This window comes from Sabethes cyaneus, chromosome 1 (assembly GCF_943734655.1).
Source record: "Sabethes cyaneus chromosome 1, idSabCyanKW18_F2, whole genome shotgun sequence".
Taxonomy (NCBI): Eukaryota; Metazoa; Arthropoda; class Insecta; order Diptera; family Culicidae; genus Sabethes; species Sabethes cyaneus.
In genome coordinates, this window is record NC_071353.1 from 102,894,988 (window position 1) to 102,918,684 (window position 23,697).

Consider the following 23,697-nt stretch of genomic DNA (forward strand, 5'->3'; position numbering starts at 1 on the left):
GGTTTTCGGAATTTACGCGGTTTTCGGAATTTAGGCGGTTTTCGGAATTTAGGCGGTTTTCTGAATTTACGCGGATGTGCTCAAAACGTCTATTTTTACACGTAGTGTTGAAATCCACAGGTTTTTTACGCGAAATTTTGTTTTTTTACGGGTTTTTTTTCGCGGAATTTACGCGGTTTTCGGAATTGACGCGGTTTTCAGAATTTACGCGGTTTTCGGAATTTGCGCGGTTTTGATTTACGCGGGACGTATCCTTCGCGTAAAAAGCGACTTGAGTGTAAATTCAATTTCTACATTTAGTGATGTCCGGTAATTTCTCGATTAATCGATTACAGCATGGAATAATCGAATAATTTGTAATCGAATACTGCCGGCACGAGTAATTCATTAATCGAATAGTTTAAATAAGATTAAAAAAATGAGAATAATCCCCATTAATCGTTCATAATCGTAAGATTAATCGAATAATTTAACGAAATATTCGAATATTTATAGTCGAATACTACTAGCTAGTGTTCGACATCGGAACGAAAATTGAAGTCCGGGTTCCGGTCCGGTCCGGTTAAAAGGTGGCACGAACTTTGTTATTCCGACTATAAAGACTAATGATCCGGTCTGATTTGGCTCTGTTTAGGTTCCGGAACCGGAACAGAGCCAAATCGGACCGGAATAAAGTCGGAATAAGAAAATTCGTGCCGATTTTTACCGGACCGGAACCCGGACCTCAATTTTCGTTCCGATGTCGAACACTACTACTAGCACGAATACTGAACTAATCGACCAGTGCCTACTCGATCGATTAATCGGCAATCGAATAATTAAAAATTTCGGACATCACTAATATCAATACCAATGTCAGCCGTGTCGCTGATATTGGTATTGGAATATCAGCCGAATTGACCATTTTACGAACCATAACAACATTGCTGATATTGATTTTGCTTCACAGCTGCCAGAAATACAGATATTTGTGCATGCATAAATTTGGGACCCTACCGTTTTCTCCGGAGTATTTAATTTTCTCAATCTAATCTTTTAAATAATTGCTTATTGCTATTTAATGTGGTTTTAACCAATTGGTCATTCACCCATTCTTTTAAAAAACATAAATAGTTTATGGACTACTTTAAAATTCAGGAACATTAGTAGCGCCAGAAATCACAGCAACTGAAAGAATTGATGGGTCCCAAATTTATGTATGCACAAATATCTGTATTTGTGGCAGCTCTGATTTGCTTTCCCGTGGGGCATCTGCGGATTGTCAAAGTACCAGCACAGCACAGGGAAAGCGCAACATCGATATCAGCCAGTCAGCATGTCGCTTTGTCACGTAAAATGCTCTTTACATAAAGACATTGCTTGGTATATAATAAGTTCGGCACCAACTTTTCAAAAGGTCGTAAGCAGATGCCAGATATATCCAACAAACATTTCTGTTGAATAACAGTTAATCAAGCGCTTATTACCCGGTAATCTATACCCCTACTATTCAAGAAAAATGAATACTGCGGAAAAATAATGTCCCAAATTTATGCATGCACATAAATTTGGGACATTATTTTTCCGCAGTATTTCATTTTTGCAGTCTAATTTTTGCTATAATGTACAAAGTTTATGAAGTACTAGTACGTATTACAGGGTGTCGATTACCTGGAAAATCAGGGAAAACCTGGAAATGTCAGGGAAATTCGTTTCAACCTGGAAAAGTCAGTGAATGTCAGGGAATTTCATTTGAAGTCAGGGATTTTTAACACGGGAAGAAAATATACTGAAAAAGCTATGGCTTCGCAAGGATAACATTTATTTCAAGTAGTTGGCACATTTTTACTCATTGCCATCACGTGTGCACAAATGAAGTTTTTGGCTCACGTGCAACCAATCTGTTGCGTACCAGAATTTCGAAATTTAGAATTTCATGAATGTGCGACTGACCCGCTCTTTACCAGGCCACGTTTCTCAACAACGCACAGTGGTTTGATTGCTCGGATTCGTGAACCTTTTTAATAACTCTTTTCATAGTGCTTTTTTCAATATGGCGTCTTCGGAAGAATTTCGGTATATCAATAGACGCAACAACTGGTGCTTAGTATTAGTTCGGAACTCAAACACAGGTGGCGCTGCAAAATTTAACTTTCTAATTTGATGATATAGAGCTATAGTATGTTCTAGAAAGTTTTAGATAATCTTAATATGAAGCTTTTTGCTGAAAACATTATTCCTCTAAGTATCACAGTTTTTGAGATATTAGGCATCTTTTCTGACGGACCCCCACAAATCGGGTTTTTCACTGTAGCTTCAAAACTATGTGATTTAGGGAAAAATAGTGTTCTACAAACATTTGCATCTATTAAAATCACACACTTTTTCAGAAGAAAGTGAACACGTATCTTCTATACAGAGCGAGTTACTAAACGATTTAGGTAAAATTAGCCATATTTCGTACTGCTATACAATAAAAACTTGGAAAAACTGGCGACCGAGATATAATTAAAGTGAAAGTACATTCAAAACTGATTTTAAAACATGCTAAGTCATTTGTCTCTTTAAGTATCTTCATCATTTAATTTGCATTTCCAAAAAGTGTTACTCAGTCTTTTAGAGACATATATATCATAATGTACTATATCCCATCGCCCTGTTAACAGCAAGGTACGATGCTAATCTAACAAGCCAGTCGTCGTATGTACTAATCTCGGCTGTGTGGTACTGCTAGAGTTTAATACGATCCTTACACTAGCCCTGTAATTGTCCTGTACTCTTATAACCGGCAGCGAAGCCTGCCGATAAAGAAGGCTAATATCCTCAAGACGGTTACCCCCAAAGCTTTGCTCTACTTGCATCGCAAGAGACTAGTAAGAAAAGCAAAAAAAATCCTTCCACAATTCAAAAAGCTTTCGTTTGTCGATTGCAGCTGAAATATTATGTTTATATTGTAACTTTATATAATATAAGAAACACATGTCTTTCTATGGAATAAACTGACATTTTTATTTCATCGATTTTAAATTAACTGAAGCGCCATGGTCGTCGCATTACACTAACCTGCATTATTGAAGGACATGCTTCTGGTTCTTGGATCTGTTATGAAACTGTAACAATTACCTACCTTATTATTGTTTTCCAATGATACAAAAGCTCACGATTATGAATTTGAAAAACCAACCACACGTAGTGAAACGATTTTTTTCATTACATAGTTTACTAGGATGTTTTTCACATATGCGCATTGTCACTTAGACGACTAGATGGTTTTTAAAATGGAAATTAAATGATGAAGATACTTAAAGAGACAAATGACTTAGCATGTTTTAAGATCAGTTTTGAATGTACTTTCACTTTAATTATATCTCGGTCGCCAGTTTTTCCAAGTTTTTATTGTATAGCAGCACGAAATATGGCTAATTTTTACCTAAATCGTTCAGTAACTCGCTCTGTATAGTAGATACGTGTTCACTTTCTTCTGCAAAAGTGTGTGATTTTAATAGATGCAAATGTTTGTAGAATACTGTTTTTCCCTAAATCACATAGTTTTCAAGCTACAGTGAAAAACCCGATTTGTAGGGGTCCGTCAGGAAAGACGCTTAATATCTCAAAAACTGTGATACTTAGAGTAATAATGTTTTCAGCAAAAAGCTTCATAATAAGATTATCTAAAGCTTTCTAGAACATACTATAGCTCTATATCATCAAATTAGAAAGTTAAATTTTGCAGCGCCACCTGTGTTTGAGTTCCGAACTAATACTAACCACCAGTTGTTGCGTCTATTGATATACCGAAATTCTTCCGAAGACGCCATATTGAAAAAAAACACTGAAAAGAGTTATTAAAAAAGTTCACGATTCCAGAGCAATCAAACCACTGTGCAACGGTTGGACCGATTTGATCGACTTTCGGAAGGGTTCACCACCTAATTGATCATTATCAATATTTATTGATCCTAGCACCTGATCTCCAAGAAGTCAAACGAGAAATCAGGCTGCTGAAGACCAATAAAGCCGCTGGGAAGGACCACCTACCGGCAGAGCTTTATAAACATGGCGGAGAAACGCTAGCAAAGGCTCTACACTGGGTTATTTCGAGGATTTGGGAGGAGGAAAAGCTACCGGAGGAATGGATGGAAGGAGTGGTTTGTCCCATCTACAAAAAGGGTGATCGGCTAGACTGCTGCAACTATCGTGGTATTACGCTGGTAAACGCCGCCTATAAGGTACTCTCCCAGATCCTGTTACGCCGGCTGTCACCGATAGCACAAGGTTTCGTAGGGAATTATCAGGCGGGTTTCATGGGGGCTCGCGCAACTACGGACCAAATGTTTACTATCCGACAGATCTTGCAGAAATGTTGGGAGTACAACGTGCCCACGCATCACATCTTTATCGATTTCAAAGCAGCATACGATACAGTCGATCGAGACAAGTTATGGAAGATAATGCACGAATACGGTTTTCCGGACAAACTGACGCGACTGATCAGAGCTATATTTGATCGAGTGATGTGTTTCGTACGCATTTCTGGGACACTCTCGAGTCCCTTCGAGACGCGACGAGGGTTGAGACAAGGTGACGGTCTATCCTGCATGCTGTTCAACATCGCTCTTGAGGGGGTGATCCGACGAGCGGGCATTGAAACGAGAGGCACGATTTTTACCAAGAGTAGCCAACTTCTAGGCTTTGCAGATGACTTCGATATCATAGCCAGGAACTTTGCGACGGCGGAGGCAATCTACGCCAGACTGAAAGCGGAGTCTAGGAGAATTGGGCTAAAAATAAATGCGTCGAAGACCAAATACATGAAAGGAAGAGGCTCAAAGGAAACAAATGCGCGCCTCCCACGGACGGTAACCGTTGACGGCGACGAACTAGAAGTGGTAGAAGAGTTCGTGTATTTGGGATCGCTGGTGACCGCGGACAACAACACTAGTAAGGAGATCCAGCGGCGCATCCAAGCGGGAAATCGGGCCTACTTTGCCCTTCGTAAAACGCTACGATCAGGAAGCATACGCCGCCGCACGAAGCTAACAATGTACAAAACCATTATTAGACCGGTAGTTCTTTATGGACTTGAAGCCGTGACGCTGCTTACGGAGGACATACGCGCCCTTGCCGTGTTTGAGCGGAAAGTGCTGCGGACGATATTTGGCGGAGTACAAACTGAAAGCGGAGAGTGGCGGAGGCGTATGAATCACGAGCTACAGGCACTGCTTGGGGAGACTCCCATCGTACATCTAGCGAAAGTTAGCAGGCTACGGTGGGCCGGACACGTCGTAAGGATGCCGGACGACAGTGCGACGAAAACGGTCCTCTTCAACAACCCCACCCGCACCAGGAACAGGGGGGCCCAACGTGCACGATGGCTCGATCAGGTCGAAAGCGATTTGCGACTTCTGAGACGACTAGGAAATTGGCGACGAGTGGCCCAAGACCGAGTTGAATGGAGACGAGTGCTTGAAACAGCACGAGCCACCCCGGCTCTATGCTGCTGAAGAAGAAGAAGAAGAATATTTATTGGATTCTTCGATATTGATCGGATATCTAGCACAAAAGTTTTATGCACAACTTGTGCTAAATTTGTTTATTTTGCATGGAAAGTGACATAAAAAGTCCGGTGTGGCTAGTGGATGTTGAAACGCACAGCGCATATTTTTAGTCTGTGCGTGCTATTGTTGAAACAATACATTTTCTGCTTTCTCTGCGGCCAATGTAGCAAGATTCTTAAAACACTATTCTACGCTTCGAGAACAACTATTCATTGGGTCATGGGAGTTGACATTTAGAAAAAGTCCAATCTTTAAAACAAAGAAACTTTGCATCTAGATAATTCCACACTTCCGGACCGAAATCTGTAACCGAAACAAGAACGAATCAAACTGAACAAAAATCAGCTTTTGAAACTAGCTACGATATTTAACCCATTTGTGCCGGAACCCGGACTTTCATTTTTATTCTGATGTCGATCACTAGTAAAAACCTACGATTAATTCGTTTTCGGAGGATAGACCATTTCAGCCTCAAAATCTTGATTTAGTCAAACAAATCAGTCATATGTGTGAAACTCGACTGGGAGCACAGAGTCGATAGAATCGCAAACCCGAAGTTATCCTGAATATTAAAAGCTAGCTGCAAGTAGATTGAATAAAAACAGAAGATCTGGATCAAGGGGTTTCCAGTAAGGCGTATAAGTGCGTAGTAATCAGAGATTACTTTTGTAATCATTTTCGAATTAATTAGGTAATCAATGGTAATCAGTAGAGTAATCAATGATAATCTTAAGTAATCAAGACACCCCATCGACATCTCTATATCGAGCTGCAGTAAACGTCAGCGACAGCATGTCCGGGGCTCAAAATTTGACAGCGGGCCCAAATCAGACTGCCGGCAGTTGAGTGAAACGCAGTGCTGAATTGCTATCTCACTTTCGCACACACGAGATGTTGGCGGCGAGAACATAGTTGTCTGCCATGGGCTTGAATCAAGAGTAACAAGAGATTGATTATTGGTAATCAGAGGTAATCAGTAAAGTAATCAAAAGTAACTTTTTTCAAAGGTGCGTAGTAATCATTGCTGTTGGAAACCCCTTGATCTGGATAATCAAATAGTAGAACGAAGCGTGTTGCTCAATTCATCGTCGCAAAAAAGATGAATTTGAATTGAAAAAGACAAATGGATTCATCAAGAAATAGTAATTAAAGAGTTATTAACCAATTTAGTCTAATAAACACTTTGAAAAGATAAATTAGCGAGATATTTTCCAACTGAATTTTTTCGAAATACACCTGGAAAAGTCAGGGAATTTTATTTTCACCGGATAATCGACACCCTGTATTATAGAGATTGCTGACATTTACCGCACGCACAGTTCGCCGCGTATACGTAGGGTCGTTTGGGGTGATTTGGACACCTGGGGTAAAATGGACAGGTGCTTTATCTCGGAAACTAGCAGTTTCTCTGCATTCACACTATTCTCAACTTCTTCCTTATCTTCTTACACCATTATTTACGTAAAAAAATTGGGCTTAACTTTGACAGGTGTTGTGAAATGTAAATGTAAACAAAACAACTGTCTAAAACGACACCAAAAGTAATTTTGTTGCTCTAGGTTTTAAGGCTTTTCCAGTGATTTAACAAACTTTTCAAATTATTGTGCAGTGCAGTTCTGTTTGGCTACATAAGAGAAACTGTTTGACAGAAAATTATAGCTAGATTATATAAAAATAAATCCATTTTTTTAAACTCATATTGTTGTATGCTGTGTGGAGTGAAATGGACAGTTTTGTTGGGGTGAAATGGTCCAGTTGATTTTAAACCATTTCTTCGGTCTCATTAATTTTAGATACCGTAAAAGTACAAAAAAGATGTGCATGTGAACAAGAATCCACCGAAAAGATCATTATAGACAATCAAGAATAGGTTTTGAGTATTTGAGAGTATTTGCAATCCCGCCAATCGCCAAAGGGAACATTCGCAACAAAAGTCAGGGATTTTAATAATTGGGTTTCGATGCGTTTGAGAACTAACTGAACGAAATATTTCTCTGGTCATTTTCCCTCATACTCAGAATCATATTGAAATTTTTTGATTTTTGAGGCACTCGGCGCTAATCCCTGATTGTCTATGGTTGTGCAAAATGCAATGTCACTTTCATTTTATTATCGTAACTATTTTATCCTAATCGATATGTCGAATTGTCATTATAGCTTCAGCTTTAGGTTTAACCACCCTCTATGAGCCACCAGGAACTAATGCAGGAGCACTTGCATGTGACACATGTCGAATAAGACTTTAAATAAGATCTAGATTCTTCGAAGTAAGGTTTTGTTTACTTGCGAAAAAACTAAAGTGATATTGGTATAACTTATGAACTGGCTCTTCCACTCAGATAGACGGAATTGAGTTCGAAACACTATTACTAGTTAATATGTGTTTCTAAGTTATCTGCTATGAGCCTCAGTATGTTATTTAATTAAAAACAACCGTTTTTTACACATTGTCCATTTCACCCCAGTGGGTGTCCATATCACCCCAAACAAAATTTTGCTGCCAAAAAAACATTATTTTTATTTTAACCTATTTTAGCAAAACTAAGCTAGATACAATTGTTAAACTCCGCTGGTAAACAGAAAACAAGTAAATCTCAGTATACGATTCAACTTTTTTGAGTTTTGATGCATAGATTTTGGGATAATAGGTGATTTGCTTAGGGTGTCCAAATTCCCCCAAATTACCCTATACGCGGTTTGTTCGCATCTCCAAATTTATTTTCGCTGCGAAAAATTTTTCACGATGCACACAAACCACTGTATTAGTCGCACATTAGCAATCCTGATACCGTCCGTTATTATGGCAGATGGTGTAAAAAGCTGGATAGCACATCACTGTGCGATTACAGCGCACTACTTGCGACACACAAAACCAGAATAAAATTGAATGTCACACAGCTATCCACCTATTCGCGTGCGTAATGACGGCTAGTGGATACAACTTTCGGAAAACGTTAGCATGCTTTTGGCAGCTTTATTCACGTTAAGTTAATATTTCCAGCCTTAATTGTCGTTGTAGAACTTTCAAGCATACGTGAGCGGAGTTCCCAAAAGCAAACAAACATTGTCGAAAAACGTACCCACTAGCCGCCATTAAGCGCGCGAAAAGGTGGATATGCATACAATTATTGTTCATATTTTCTAGTAAATTATCCATGTTAACAGAAACAGAATGTAGCCTTTCGATCCTGAAATGAACGTTTACATGCTGACTATTTACTAGATTTACTAGAATAATGTTTCACATATGTAGTATTATATACGTGGTAGTGCCTAATTTTAGAGGGTACTAGCTGACCCGACAAACTTCGTATTGCCACAAATTAACCTGTGTTGTACATAAATCATGAATCTCGGATGATCTTTGTCACAATCTCGAGTTTTGCAAGCCCCCCAGTGGGCGGCGCTTCCGACGGCGGGTCACCGGCAACACTCTCGACCGTCTCGTCCTGAATGATCTAGTGTTACTATAGATAGTTTTTGTGGTCTTGTATTGACTAATGTTTTATGGAAGAGTCTAGAATTTCTCGAGTTCGATTAGTTTTTGAGTTTCGCAAAAATTTCTGTTTTATTTGTATGAAAGTCCATATCCCCCTACCACAGTGGTGAGAGATCTCTAACTATCATAAAATAAATTCAAGATTCTAAAATCTCCCACATGCCAAATTTGGTTCCATTTGCTTGATTAGTTCTCAAGTTATAAGGAAATTTGAATTTCATTTGTATGGAAGCCCACCCTCTTAAAGAGGAGATGGGCCATAACTCGCTTTCTAAAGAAGAGAGGGGTCTTAATTCACCATAGAAAAAAATCTTGCGTCCAAAACCACTTACATGTCAAATTTGGTTCCATTTGCTTGATTAGTTGTCGAGTTATGCAGAAATTTGTGTTTCATTTGTATGGGAGCCCCCCCCCCTCTTAGTGGGGGGAGGGGTTTCTAACCATCACAAAAACCTTTCCTGGCCCCAAAAAACCTCTACATGCATATTTTCATGCCGATTGGTTCAGTAGTTTTCGATTCTATAAGGAACATACGGACAGACAGACAGACAGACAGACAGACAGAAATCCTTCTTTATAGGTATAGATTCAAGGTGAAATTAGTCGTCATCGATTCTGCCAATTTCAAAAGCAGTATTTTGTTTGAAACAAAAATTCTGTTAATGAAAATATATTCGCTGTGTTCAGATTGGCAAGAAGAAGGCAGTATTTATATTTTTACAACCAGACCCCAGCTATTGGGTCCAAAAACTGCTTTCGAAATTAGGCTCTCCGACGAAAAGTTAATGACTGCTATTTTCCCGTTAAACAAATCATGTTCGAAAAACAGGTCTATAAAGTGATTTCCTCATTATTCATAATCTTTTTAACTTTTCACTATTGATTTAATAATGTCCTGATTTATTCCAGTGTCATTTCCTTTGCAAAACTTCCTTTCTGCACGATTTTTCCTGTACCAAATTCGATTTTGACAGCAGTTCAAATAATAAACATTGTGAGCTTTTTTGATAAGTTTCAAGCAAAGAAACCGGCGAACAGCGCAAAATGGTTCGAAAACAAATTTAATTTGATTGGTATATTACACTGTTTTACAAACCGCCAAATTTTATTGGAAAAGCTCGGCGACATTTTGAAAAATAAAATTTGTTCGAATATTTGGTTGGGTCAGTACACGGGTTTTCAAATTTATTTGATGAAATAGATCAAATATTGGATGATTCAGCAAACAGTGTACTGGTACCTTAAGGCTGGAAATATCAACTTGCCAAAGGCATGCAAACGTTCTCCGAAAACTGTACCCACTAGCCGCCATTACACACGCGTGAAGGTCGATACCTAAAAACAATTGTTGGCCATATTTGTTTATTTGTTTATTAGTTAAAAGTCAACAGATTTTTCTATCCTACTGACTACTTAAAAACTAATAGCAAGAGCTCTAAATCGGTTGTCCAAGTTGATTAATCTGCAGCGCTGTTCGTACACACTTAAAATTTTTTACCAAACACCGTAATTTTTTGACGAAATTAGAACTGCTGAACGTTCGGTGGTCAGTTCGGTAATTAATTTGTTTGACGAACACTCGGCAATGAAAATATTTTTATGAAATGTCAAAAATTGCGGACTGTTCAGTATAAATTAACAAATCTCTCAGCAAAAATTATTGCTGAAAGCCGTAATTATAGTGCTGATACTTCGGTAATATGTACTGAATTGTCGTCATAAATTAAAAAAATATTTTTATTGAAATCGTATCTTAAAAATAAATACAATTAATTATATAGGATCTATGATGCACAGATATGGTTCTAACTTGGCCTCGAGGTATGGCTCTGCCAGCCGCCGCATGTTGGAATCTGGACTAAAAGAGGTTGTTCCGAATTAACCTATCTGTAGCACCAGCCCCGCAACCGTCCTGTAGTTCTGCAGCTACCTGCGAAGTCTGCACCGAAGCACTAAGTAGCATTTGCTGCTTTGTTTTATGATGACAAAATTTTGAATGAGAAGGGAAATGAAGATTTACAATTTAAATCAATATTAACTGAATGAGAGATATGCAGGGATATATATTTAAAACACAAATTACATAATAAATTGGCATACCTTATATAAAAAAGGTTAAATAACGTAGCGAAGCTCTGCTATGCGCCACTTAACTCTTAAGAAGCATTATAATTGTTCATATTTTGAACAATTTCCACACACTTTAAACATGCAATAAAGTATTTTCTTGATTGCGCTTCATTTTGACAGCTAACAAATGCTTGATGACAACTCCCGCAATTTTTTCTGATCTCAGCATAGCTTTTGCGGGCTATCCCGTAATAAATACTGATAGTTCATTAAACAATTGCTGAATTATTGACAGTTACGAAATGGAATCGCTTTGCGAAAAAATATTAACGAACTCGCCACCGGTTGATGAAGATCTGTATTAAGAAATGTCAAGTAGTGACGATACTCAGCATTCCTTGAAAAATTACCGAATTGCTCAGCATTTTTCCAAATATGCTGATCAAATCCGCAAAATAAATTACCGAAGATCTGAATAAAAACTAAGTGTGTAGCTTGGTAGCCGGAACGGGTCATTCCATGGTAACCTACGGAGAGCAAAGCGGATAAACCTCCGTTGCACCGACTCTATTCGACTAGCAATATTAATATTGCTGTTGTAGTTGAAACCCGTAATCCACCTTTTCGCGCGCTTAATGGCGGCTTGTGGGTACGCTTTTCGACAATGTTTATTTGCTTTTGGGAACTCCGCTCACGTATGCTTGAAAGTTCTACAACGACAATTAAGGCTGGAAATATTAACTTAACGTGAATAAAGCTGCCAAAAGCATGCTAACGTTTTCCGAAAGTTGTATCCACTAGCCGTCATTACGCACGCGAATAGGTGGATAGCTGTGTGACATTCAATTTTATTCTGATTTTGTGTGTCGCAAGTAGTGCGCTGTAATCGCACAGTGATGCGCTATCCAGCTTTTTACACCATCTGCCATAATAACGGACGGTATCAGGTAAATTTTTCGCAGCGAAAAAAAAATTGGAGATACAAACAAACCGCGTATACGTATACGCGGCGAACTGTGCGTGCGGTAAATGTCAGCAATCTCTATAATACGTACTAGTACTTCATAAACTATGTACATTACACCAAAAATTAGACTGCAAAAATGAAATACTGCGGAAAAATAATGTCCCAAATTTATGCATGCACCCAACATTCATTTTTCTTGAATAGTAGGGGTATAAATTACCGGATAATAAGCGCTTGATTAACTGTTATTCAACAGAAATGTTTGTTGGATATATCTGGCATCTGCTTACGACCTTTTGAAAAGTTGGTGCCGAACTTATTATATACCAAGCAATGCCTTTATGTAAAGAGCATTTTACGTGACAAAGCGACATGCTGACTTGCTGATATTGATGTTGCGCTTGCCCTGTGCTGTGCTGGTACTTTGACAATCCGCAGATGCCCCACGCAGGGGCTTGCGATAGGAGCCATGTTTTTGTTGCCAAGATCTCAGCACATATCGACAAGGTTGGCAGCAAATTTACCTGTCAGAAGGGCGCTTTTCCTGCAATAGTATTCTATTACAAATTATTCGATTATTCCATGCTGTAATCGATTAATCGAGCGATTACCGGACATAACTAAATGTAGAAATTGAATTTACACTCAAGTCGCTTTTACGCGAAGGATACGTCCCGCGTAAATCAAAACCGCGTAAATTCCGTAAACCGCGAAAAAAACCGCATAAATTTCGAAAACCGCGTAAAAAACAAAATTTCGCGTAAAAAACTGTGGATTTCAACACTAGGTGAAAAAATAGACGTTTTGAGCACATCCGCGTAAATTCCGAAAACCGCGTAAATTCCGAAAACCGCGTAAAAAACCGCGTAAATTCCGAAAACCGCGTAAAAATAGTCGCGTAAAAAAATCGCGTAAAAAGCGACTTCAGTGTATATAAATTGCATTTTATCATATCGCAGTAATTCGTTTTAATTATTTTGAATTAATAATAATTACTGTATTAAAACCTGTTTAAAAAAATTAAAATGGCTTTCAGCTTCCTGTTAAATGAATAGCCTCACTTTCCGAGCGTACTTTTTTGCGAATTTGATCTGTTTGATCTGCACAGAAATCTGCTGGCGCAAACATTTTCGCGCCGAATGTATTTGATAATCTCACGAATTTCATGCTGTTTTGCAAACAGTGTACTGGCCCCACAAAATATGTCAAAATTTATATGATTTTGTAACACGGGTAACGTCTCAGATCGAATTTTTGACATCAAATTTGACAAACAGTGTACTGGGCAAGACAAATATGTCTGTCAAATACCAAAATTTGCCCAAATTCTGACAGGAAGAAAATTTGACGATAAAGCAAACAGTGTACTGGTACCTTAACACGTACCAGGGATTTAGAGAATCTCCTTCCAAGGGCTAAGTCGCCTGAGTCAATCGTTGAATAAACCGTCTTAATGCAGAATGACTCCAGCAGCCACGATGTGTTGTTAACCGGGCCAAGATTAACCCTAGAAAGTTGACTGTTTCACTCTCGCTAGGCACACCGCTTCAAACAAATGAATCGTTTGTTTGAGAAACCCCACAAACGCCATTTTTATTAAAATTGACTTTTTAACAGTTTTCGAATCCTTGAGGATATCTACACCTTCCCTCAAAATTCCAGACAAAGTTAGTTCCACGAACCCCTTTTAATTGGGGTTGCAAATATCCGTTTGTTTGAGAAACCCCAAATATCCATGTTTCCGATAATCACCTAGAGCGGCGCTGCGATAAGTACAAAATTATCATTCAATATTTACGTGTAATGTTGTAAGCAGTTTTTGCAACACAATTCAATCGTATAAAAATGTCTTCGGAAGCGAAAAATTATGAGTTGGACACAGTCAAAAAGAAGAAACATAGTGTTCGGCGGACTACAGAATACAAGGCGAAAGTTATTAAAAGTAAAAGAACGGCGTATGAAATCAAAAAGAAAAGAATGTTTTAGGTGAAAAAGTGAGAGCTGATTGCGAATGCAGATAAGCTTGGATTAGTTGGTCGACAAGATAAACGTAAATAAACCATTCTTGTAATCTAGATACAGTAAAAACTGTAGCAATCTCGTTCCGAAAATTGACAGACTAAACAATCCATGCGATTCTCACAAAAACAGTAACCCACTAATTACTATACAATGTTAATAATAGCACAATATATAAATAAAATGTTTAATCTTCTATTTATCTCTTTTGCTAGCTCGTTGCTTTCCTAATGTGAGTAATCCGTCGAGCACTCCCGAGTCACTGTAAAATCAATAGTTTATCCGTTCGAAGTATTTAAGGTGCTGTTCACGTACCTCCATTTCCTTTTGATATAACGTAATTAGAGAACAGACCCTTATTCTCAGATTCTGCTCCATAATCATAGTACGGTTGTTATCCAAGATTTAAAATGCATATTTTCTGGTTATAATATCTTTAACTACAACTAGCAAAGTATCAAGGTAGGGTATGTTGCTACATCGTCGTAATTGCCTATTCCCGTCCTATCCAACACAAATTATTAAAAATATCAGCATTTTTATGACACACAATGCAAAACTAGTTATTCCCTAATATTTTAGTTAGTTGTCTATCATACGCAATCAATCAAAGTGAGCTGAGATCTATTTAAATGCTTTTTATCATTAAAGAAGTCCTACCAGCCAAATTTCCTACGTTTTTTCGTGCGACGAAGAAGACAATGTCGACTAATCGTGCTAATTTCCGTCATTCGTAAATGAAAATAACTCACGCAAGGCATTGTCGTTATTCTACAGCCAGAAAAACTTGCCTGACCTGCAGAAATTTTGTAGAACAACATTTGTCATGCCGTCCTACACAAATACATGCGCGTTAGCTTCGTAAACATTGTTGTGGTTTTTAGTTCGGACGATGAAAAATTTTTTGGACGGATTTTAAAACGGTACGACGAATTTTAGCAATAAAGTCAGCTGCGTAATTTCTATAATATGCTTTAATAGTCACTTTTCAGTGATTTCAAAATTCACGGATCGGAAGGTAAGTGTGTTTTAGTCAAATCAGTACAAGAACTTTTGGAGTATTCACTAAATCCATCCAGCAAATGATGAAAATTAGAATGGCTTTCCTTATTACGACGGGAATTAGAAAAAGACCCTATTCTATGCGATGTGAATTCGTGTTACTCTGGTCCATTTATGCAATTCAAAACCTGCCGTTATTCCATTTACCTTCTATTTTTTAATATGTAAATGCAAACCATGATAAAAATTTCGCTTAAAAAAGTACAAAACTTTTTCTAAAACTTGTAGTATTCTACATCAATATTTTTAATAAATAATATTTAGCGCACTCCCTTCTTCTTCTTTTTAGCGGTACGTACTAAATTAACATCCCCAGTGACATATAGTAGCAAATTACATACTATGAACATGGAAAGGTCACAAGTTTGAATAAAAATGGCCTAAAACTACTGAAGTGCACTGTCAATTTCTCGTTTGTTTGAGAAAGCCCAAATATCCATCAACTTTAAAGTCTTGTAATTTTAGCTAGAATCATTATTTTGATCAAAAGATAAGTCTACATAATGTATTTTAGATACTATCATAGAACCTCATACCAAAAAAATATAAGGATTGGTTCAAAATTTTGAGAAAATCAATTTTTGGTTGTTTTCCAACAATAGTGTCGAGTGGACTTGCGGGGTTTCTCAAACAAACGATTCAAATGCTCTGATGGCCCCTCCCTCTTCCCGATTCTAGTTTATTTATGAAACGTGGTTTATATGGGCAAAAATAAAACAATCTCACCAGCAGTCCTTCGAATGGAATAGAGTTGCACCCTTTGAGTTTCCATAAGTGCTTCTATTAATTAATTTAATTTTTATTCTGGTATCCATGTGCAGTATTAACACACGTATTGGCCAAAATTTGCACTATATAGCAGGAGGTGCTTCATAAGCTGAAACGAAAAAAATTATTAAAATAACTTCTATTATGCTTACCTATTACCACGGTCGTGTGGCTCCGCCGTCTGCCCAATGTTTGGCACATGTAATGGCACATGCTTAAAAAGCCAAGAATAACCGTTTCTAGGGCCTTTTTTTTTTTTTTTTTTTTTTAACGAGTAGGGAAATCTGCTATCAGACACCTGAGAAGACAGCTCAGGGAGTGGGGTTTGGTATCCCGTGAAGATCGTGGAGATCCAGACCCACTAAAACCCTACTCGAGTCTCCAGCCTCAATCCCCCCTGGAACCACCTTCTCGGTATTACTTCAGGGAGGGGCTATTGTGCTTAACGCACGCTCTTAGATAACTACTGGACTATGGTAGTTAGGCTGTTTATTCGCCGTTGATCGGCTTTCCAACGGTTTTGTAGCTCAAGTACAATCTGGGTAGCAGCCGCATTGACCGCACCCCAGACGTCCGAGCTAGAACACATCCTTTGGACTAAGTTATCCGGAGTAGTGTCCTGTCCGCTAACTGCCATCATGTTGCTTTTCACGCCCTCGAAACGAGGGCATATGAAGAAAGCATGTTCTGCAGTTTCCTCAACGTCCGCGCATTCAGGACACTCGGGGGACTCCGCATGCCCAAATTTGTGCAGATACTGTCTAAAACAACCATGCCCTGACAGAATCTGTGTCAGGTGGAAGTTGACTTCGCCATGACGCCTGTTGACCCATCCGGATAGTTCCGGGATAAGTCTATGTGTCCACCGGCCTTTTGTGGAATCAGACCATGCCCGCTGCCATGTGATCATCGAGGCCGATCTTGTGGTACTCCGTATGCCTCTAGTTCCACGTTGGTTGAAGCACTCTACGTCCTCGCTGATGATGATACCAATAGGCATCATACCCGCTAAGACGCAGATTGCGTCTTGTGAAACTGTGCGGTACGCACTCGCCACTCTTAAGCACATGAGACGATAGGTGCTTTCCAGCTTGGCTAGATAGCTTTTGGTACCTAACGCCGATGACCACACCGGCCCGCCATACCTGAGTATGGACTGGACCACGTTGGCTAAAAGCCTTCGCTTGCTGCCATATACCGCAGAGCTATTAGACATCATACGAGACAATGCCGAAATAGCTGTGGAAGCCTTCTTGCAGGCATAGTCGACGTGGCTCCCGAACTTGAGCTTGTCGTCGACCATGACTCCAAGGAGTTTTAAGAACCGCGTTGACGAAATAGTGCAGTCCCCGACACTGATATTTGCTTGCTGCACCGACTTGCGGTTGTTAACCACGATAACCTCCGTTTTATGATACGCTAGGTCCAGTTTCCTGGATCGCATCCAATCTTCAACAATGCTTATAGAGTGAGCAGCCGTCAACTCAACCTCTCTGATAGATTCACCGTAGACTTCCAAGGTGATATCGTCCGCAAAGCCGACAATCGCCACCCCTACCGGAAACATTAGCTTCAACACCTCGTCATACATGACGTTCCATAACACCGGGCCCAGTATGGAACCTTGCGGAACCCCCGTTTCTAGGGTCTCTGTTTAGTAAAGTGGAGAAGCACCTCTTGTAGATCTCTAAACTCTCCGTTACATCCATCTTGCACGCAGAGCAGTTGTTAACTACTTTTGCGTTGTCAATGGTGGGTGGAAGGTTGTCGTTGAAGATATGCTCAGCCACGTTTGATCTAAAATGATGTGTCAGTCCTTTCTCGGTATCTCTTGATGCTCTTGTTACCTCTGCCAAGTGTTCTTTAGTTCGTGCTTGCAGATTCCTTCTAATCTGGCCGATGTAAACCTTCTCGCAATGTGGGTAACTGATTTCATAAATCCCTGATTTTCTGTGTTCTTTAATCAGGTCTTTAGTTAATCCCAACTTATTTTTGAGCTGGTTGTTTCGACTCGTGTAGACTAGAGCAATTCCAAATTTCCTCATTTTTCGACGGAGAGGGCGTGTAATGTTTCCGTCGTATTCTACTGCCACTCTCTTAATTTCTGGTGTTATTGGTGTAAGTGTTGTGAGTGATTTTGTGTATGCGTCTCTTCTTTTCTTGGAAATAATGTTCTGGATTGTCGTTTCGTTATATCCGTTCAGTTTTGCAATTTCAAGAATGTGTGTTAATTCTTTTCGTTTCTTTAGCTGACTTAACGGCAATGTTTCCATCCTATGTATCATGAATGGAAAGCTGCCATTTTGTGTTGGTGGGAGTGGTTAGATGAGCTAGGTATAACTCGTTTGGTGTTCTAATTTAGTTCGAAAACAGACACTGAAGAAGCCTGCAAGTCGAAGGCGAAATACGTATCTGTCGTGAATAAAATATTCATAGAAGAATTAAATTGGATAAATTTTCTTCTTTTTATTTAATTTTTAGGTTTCGTATTCTACTAAGACGCTCCAAAAACTTCAGTTACTCTATATAGCATTACCACGTGGAGGCGCTAGATAGGGGTTTGGAATAGCTAGAGCTATATTGGATGCTCCTCATTTGCCTTCCCCATTTCATACCCAATTAAATTGCGAAACTTAAATAATTCCTATAAACTGAGATTAAATAAAAGAAAACTTTTCCATATGAAATTCTAATATTTTATAAATCTCATTCCACTTCTTGAAAACAACGAAGAAAAAAGAAAAAGCGCGAACCTCCCGTATCAAACGCTTTCTGTATTATATATTAACAATCGTTGGGAGTATCTTTGCTAATAAAAGTTGAGTGCTATATATTTTGCTATATTTTGCCTACGTAAAACTACATTTCTAAGATCAGGAACCGAACACCACACAGCTTCGCGCCTCGCCTCGTACCTCGGCTGAAACGACCCTACCCCATTTTGACCCAATTTCTTGAACCAGGCCTGGAGCCGAGGATTTAAGCAGCTACGTTGGTCAGGAGATAGAACGACCAACGGTGGCACAAAATAATAAAACACCTTAAAATCGATCAAATTTTGATCCTCACACACTCTATCAAGCTTTTCGATCGTAACCGAACCGCGGAATAATAAATAAAGAATATTTAAATAGTGAAATAGGTCCATCTTCATGTAAAAAATATTTAGGATCGAAACCGAACCGTAGCGTGACATTTTGGTGCTCTTGGCGAAGGCCCTATTTGACGCCCCCTCGTTGTCTAAATCACTTCTTTGGGGCCTTCTCCAAGAGCAGATAACGGGTGAAAATTAAAATTTTGGAATTTTTTTTCTCAAGTTGTCAAAAAAAGACAAAGATACATTTAGAAGATCTGATTTACCGAAATTAAAGATACATTATCCATTATTGAAAAAAAGTGTACATTTGAAAACGGTCCGTAATCGGCTGTTCGGCGACTCTTCTGTTTGATGTCCGAACAGGAGCGTTGTACGGCCGTCATGTCAACTTTGCAAATGCATCTCTTAATTCTACTATTCAACTGTTTGCAATTCGTGGCTCGTGGCTAGTGGCTATTTTTGTACACCAAGAAACTCAAAATCCCGAAGAAATCTTCGATTAGGCGTACTAAGACATATTTGTCGGGTCGTGGTTTTTGGGTACAAATGTGGGCATCTTAGGATATGGTAAACAGTCGAAGCCGCAACACATTCGCCTTTCAATGTTGTACCGTGTACTTTTTGCCGAGATTTATGTGGCAGTTCGTAGAAGTGTACAAACGCGCTCCCAAAATGTTTCTTGTTTCGATGTCATTTTAAGCAAAACAAGGCGAGCACAAGCAAAACAAAAAATATTAACAAAAAGAGGAGAAGAAGAGCGAGAGAGAGAGATAGAGAGAGAGCTAACACATACATACTCTCATTTCCCTCTAAGCTCGTTTGTTGTTGAGTATAGGGGCCTCAAAAAAATTTCAAAATTTTAGTTGTCACCCGTTACTGGTAGTCTTCCAAGCAGAATAAAATTAATCACCACATGTATCGACGGTTAGTCATTACTTCTAAATATTTATATGCAAAGACAAATTTGTTTTAGTGCGCTCCATCCAAAATATAACAGTAAAAGAGAAACACTTTCGGAAGTAGTATTCTGTAGCATACAGAGACGTAAAACATAGAATGAAAATTTATTTTCCTAGTTGGTGTTAATGCTCCATATAAAAACAAAAAAACTCAGCCAAGAGAAAGTAATTGCACACCCTGTCATAAATGTTGTACCTAGCAAGCTAACGTACGATTTACAACTACTTTATTCCTTCATTATTACTACTATATAACTTCTGGCCTCATGTGTTGAACCAACATTGTACAACATTCGTCGCATAGATTCTGGCCACCTTTCCAGCAATTTCATCAGGCAACTGATGTAGTGCACGTAATCCTGTATGCAGCTTAATAGTAAAGAAAACTGTATACTTATGTAGATACTATCGCAAGTTTTCCTTTTATTAAATCAGTATCAGGCTACTTTTGCATTCACTATTGAGGAGACGTAAAAGGGGTCATAAAAACGAGGACATTATTTCAAATTTTGGACGTAAAACGAGAGGATGTTAATTCAAACTTCGAACTTAAAACGAGAGCACGGTAATTCAAATTTCGAACGTAATAAAACTGGACATTAATTCGAATTTTGGGCATAAAACGAGAGGACGTTAATTAAAATTTCAAAAAGTGAAAAAGAAAAAGAAGGAAAGAAATCTTGTGAAAAGAATGGACGAAAAAAGAGATTCTAGTGATATCTAACAAAACGAGTAGTTTTCCTATCAATACAATGAGATATTTTCCATGAAATGGCCATTTGAAGGGGGACCCCACTCTGGAAGGTCGAAAAACAATCCTCAAAATCAATCCTTCGGAACCTCAAAATGGATAGAAATAACTCAAAAATTGTTATAAGCTTTGCTATACTATAACAAAGATTTAGAATTTGATCGCAAAACACGAAACTGATCTAAGGCCCGGAGTACCAAGCCTCATACACCAATCGATAGACATCGACGAACTGGTTTAAAATTTAAACGAATTAAATTTAAAGTGTTTACAGTGTGACACATATATATTGGAACAAAAACGAAGTCATATATTTTTGTAATTATAGGCTTTATTTCGAATCTTAGATTTAGAAGTTGTTAATTCATAGATACAGAACGTAACAAACAATCATTGCTCTATTGAATCGTCTTTTGCCTGAATAAGACGCTTAAAACGCTTTTTGAAGTCGTTACATGCGGCACGCATTACTTCCATCGGAATGATATCCCATATCTTGTTGATAACTAACTGAAATTCATCCAAATTATGATATTTATAATCCTTGAGCTTCTGCTGCATGTATTCTCATATACAAAAATCCTCAAATAAAAACTTAGAAGCCATTCCTTCTTCGATATGAAATCCGTCAGATTGGCTTTGCACCACGTCTGCACAAGATTTGCAGTGCGAGCAGGAGCTCCATCCTGTTGGAAGCAGTAATATTCTTCACCATACATTTTCTGAACGTAAGACACCAATTTTTTTTCTAAGACCATTTCTAGATAGTATTTTACATTCACTTTCACACCCTTTTCAATAAATACAAGAGGAAGTTTCCCTTTCTTTGAAATGCCTCCACATACCATGACCGCTGATGAATTTTGGTATCGTGGTACATTCCGTTTGTGCTTTGGAACGTCTATGATCGAAACCGATCATTTTGAGCATGATGCAGTGTTTGAAGAACAAACATTTTATCATCAGAATAGATCACTTCTGAATCACCGTGCGACGAAGCAGCATTTTGCATCTTTCCTGCCGTTTTTGTTTTGTTGCTTCCGTTAATTCATGAATTTTACGTTTTTTGAATGCTTTTACATTCAGATCCATTTTCAAAATTCGATGCAAAGATTTCCTTTGGATATTTAGCTGAACTGCCATTTTCCGTGCGGACGGTCGCAGCTGCGACGAACTCGCTCTCGAACTACCTTTTCGACCTCTGCAGTTCTAACGCTTCGTTTTCTTCCGTTTTTTACGGGTTTCAACAGATTCTGTCTCGATGCATCTTTTTAGTGTATAGTATACAAATCCTCTTTTTATGTCACGAGAAATTGTGCCGCATGTAGCACCGTTTTGGAATTTATTTATTATCAACGACCGTAACTCGAACATGGTACGTGCACACCGAACGAGACACAATGCGAAAATGAAACTACATCAAGTAAGACTTAAGTCATGATGACACACACACATGGTATTAGTTTGATTGTATTAATTGTTTATGTCGTTGCAAGCATAAAATGAGCTTTGTTCGAATATATATGTGTCACACTGTAAATTTACAATAAATGTATAACGCTTTTAACCAAGATAATTTATCTACCTCAAAAATTTTAATATCAAACGAGACATTTTAACACTGAGAATTTATCTGCGAAATTTTATAAGAGTTGGCATTACCTGTCAAAAGTTATTCAATAAAAAATAATGAATTTTATAGGATAGGATTATAGGAAATTATGCAAAGCAAAGCCTAGGTGCTACATTCCGTTATCGAAACTTGCCCTTCTGTTTCTACACGACAGACTTCGCAGCCAGCTGTTAGAGTACAGGACAATTGCAGGACCAGTTGCTACGATCCTATAGACTCTAACAGCCTCTCCCAGTCGAGATTCGAACATACGACGGCTGGCTTATTAGGCCAGCTTCATACCACGAGACCAACTGGAAGGTCACAGAAAATTATGCCTAGTTCAATATTAGCATAAATTTATAAACTACACAGGCTATGCGCATGTTAAAGAATAATATTTCCTTTTACAACTTACTTTTACTTGTATTTACTCAAATCAATAACAACTTACGCAGCAATTTTACGAAAAGAGAATGGATCAAAACTTAAAAGTACTCCGATTTTGTTCAAACTTTCTAAATTTATTTATTTTCAGAAGATTTTGGACCCGTATGTTTTTCATTTGTCGTTTGGGGTGCCTCTTTCTGAGGTAGAGTGACCCGAAAAATCGTCGTTTTGCCAAACTTTATTTTTAATTCATAATGTTTGAACGACTGAACCGATTTTCATGATGTTGATACCAAATGAAAGGTATTAAACTAACACAGTGTTAATTAACAGTTAAATTATGTCCCAAAGACGTGTCGATTTCTATCTCAAATGACAATTAAGCTGGTATAGCAAAGGTTGCTTTCACCACCGGGTGGATTAAATTGGGCAATTTTTTTCTAAAATAGGGTCCTCCTCAAAAAACGAATCAGTGATTTGAATTTGTGTTGCAAAGTTATCATTCATAAAGAGACAAAATTATGCAAATCTTTAGTTTTTGCGATATATTTGTAATCAATTTGTTTCACATTATTGAATTTCGACTATTACTTCAAATTCGTTTCATGACCACGTTCTTAAATTATAAATAATACCAGGCAATAAATTAAAACCAACCACAACCCTCTTGTAAAATAGAGTACAGTAACAAAACAGTTTGTGATGAATATGATCACGCTAACAAGAATAGTTCTGATTTCCATAAAACTGTTTCCTTTTCTTCGTACGAATGATAATATTAATTAAACCGCTCTGGTCTGTTCTCTCAACTTGAATTCCAGCACCAAACGTGGTCCTTCTCCAGACAAGATGGCTCCAACAACTACAATCGAAACGGTTACCATCACTAGGCCACTTAAGGTTTGTCAATAATCACAATCCATTGGTATTACAATATAAATAAATCGTTACTATCTTTCAAAACAG

At 38.3% G+C, this 23,697-nt stretch overlaps 1 protein-coding gene across 6 annotated transcripts in view; it reads left to right on the top strand.

The window, feature by feature from the left end:
- Positions 1–23,697, top strand: part of LOC128742770 (transmembrane protein 47) — a 71,738-nt gene that overhangs the window by 39,845 nt on the left and 8,196 nt on the right. For all 6 annotated transcript variants that reach the window (XM_053839234.1, XM_053839250.1, XM_053839242.1 and 3 more), the window contains exon 3: positions 23,553–23,631. In XM_053839234.1, coding sequence (XP_053695209.1) covers positions 23,581–23,631 — 51 coding nt within the window. In that variant the 5' untranslated portion in view covers positions 23,553–23,580. The remainder of the gene's footprint in view (positions 1–23,552; positions 23,632–23,697) is intronic.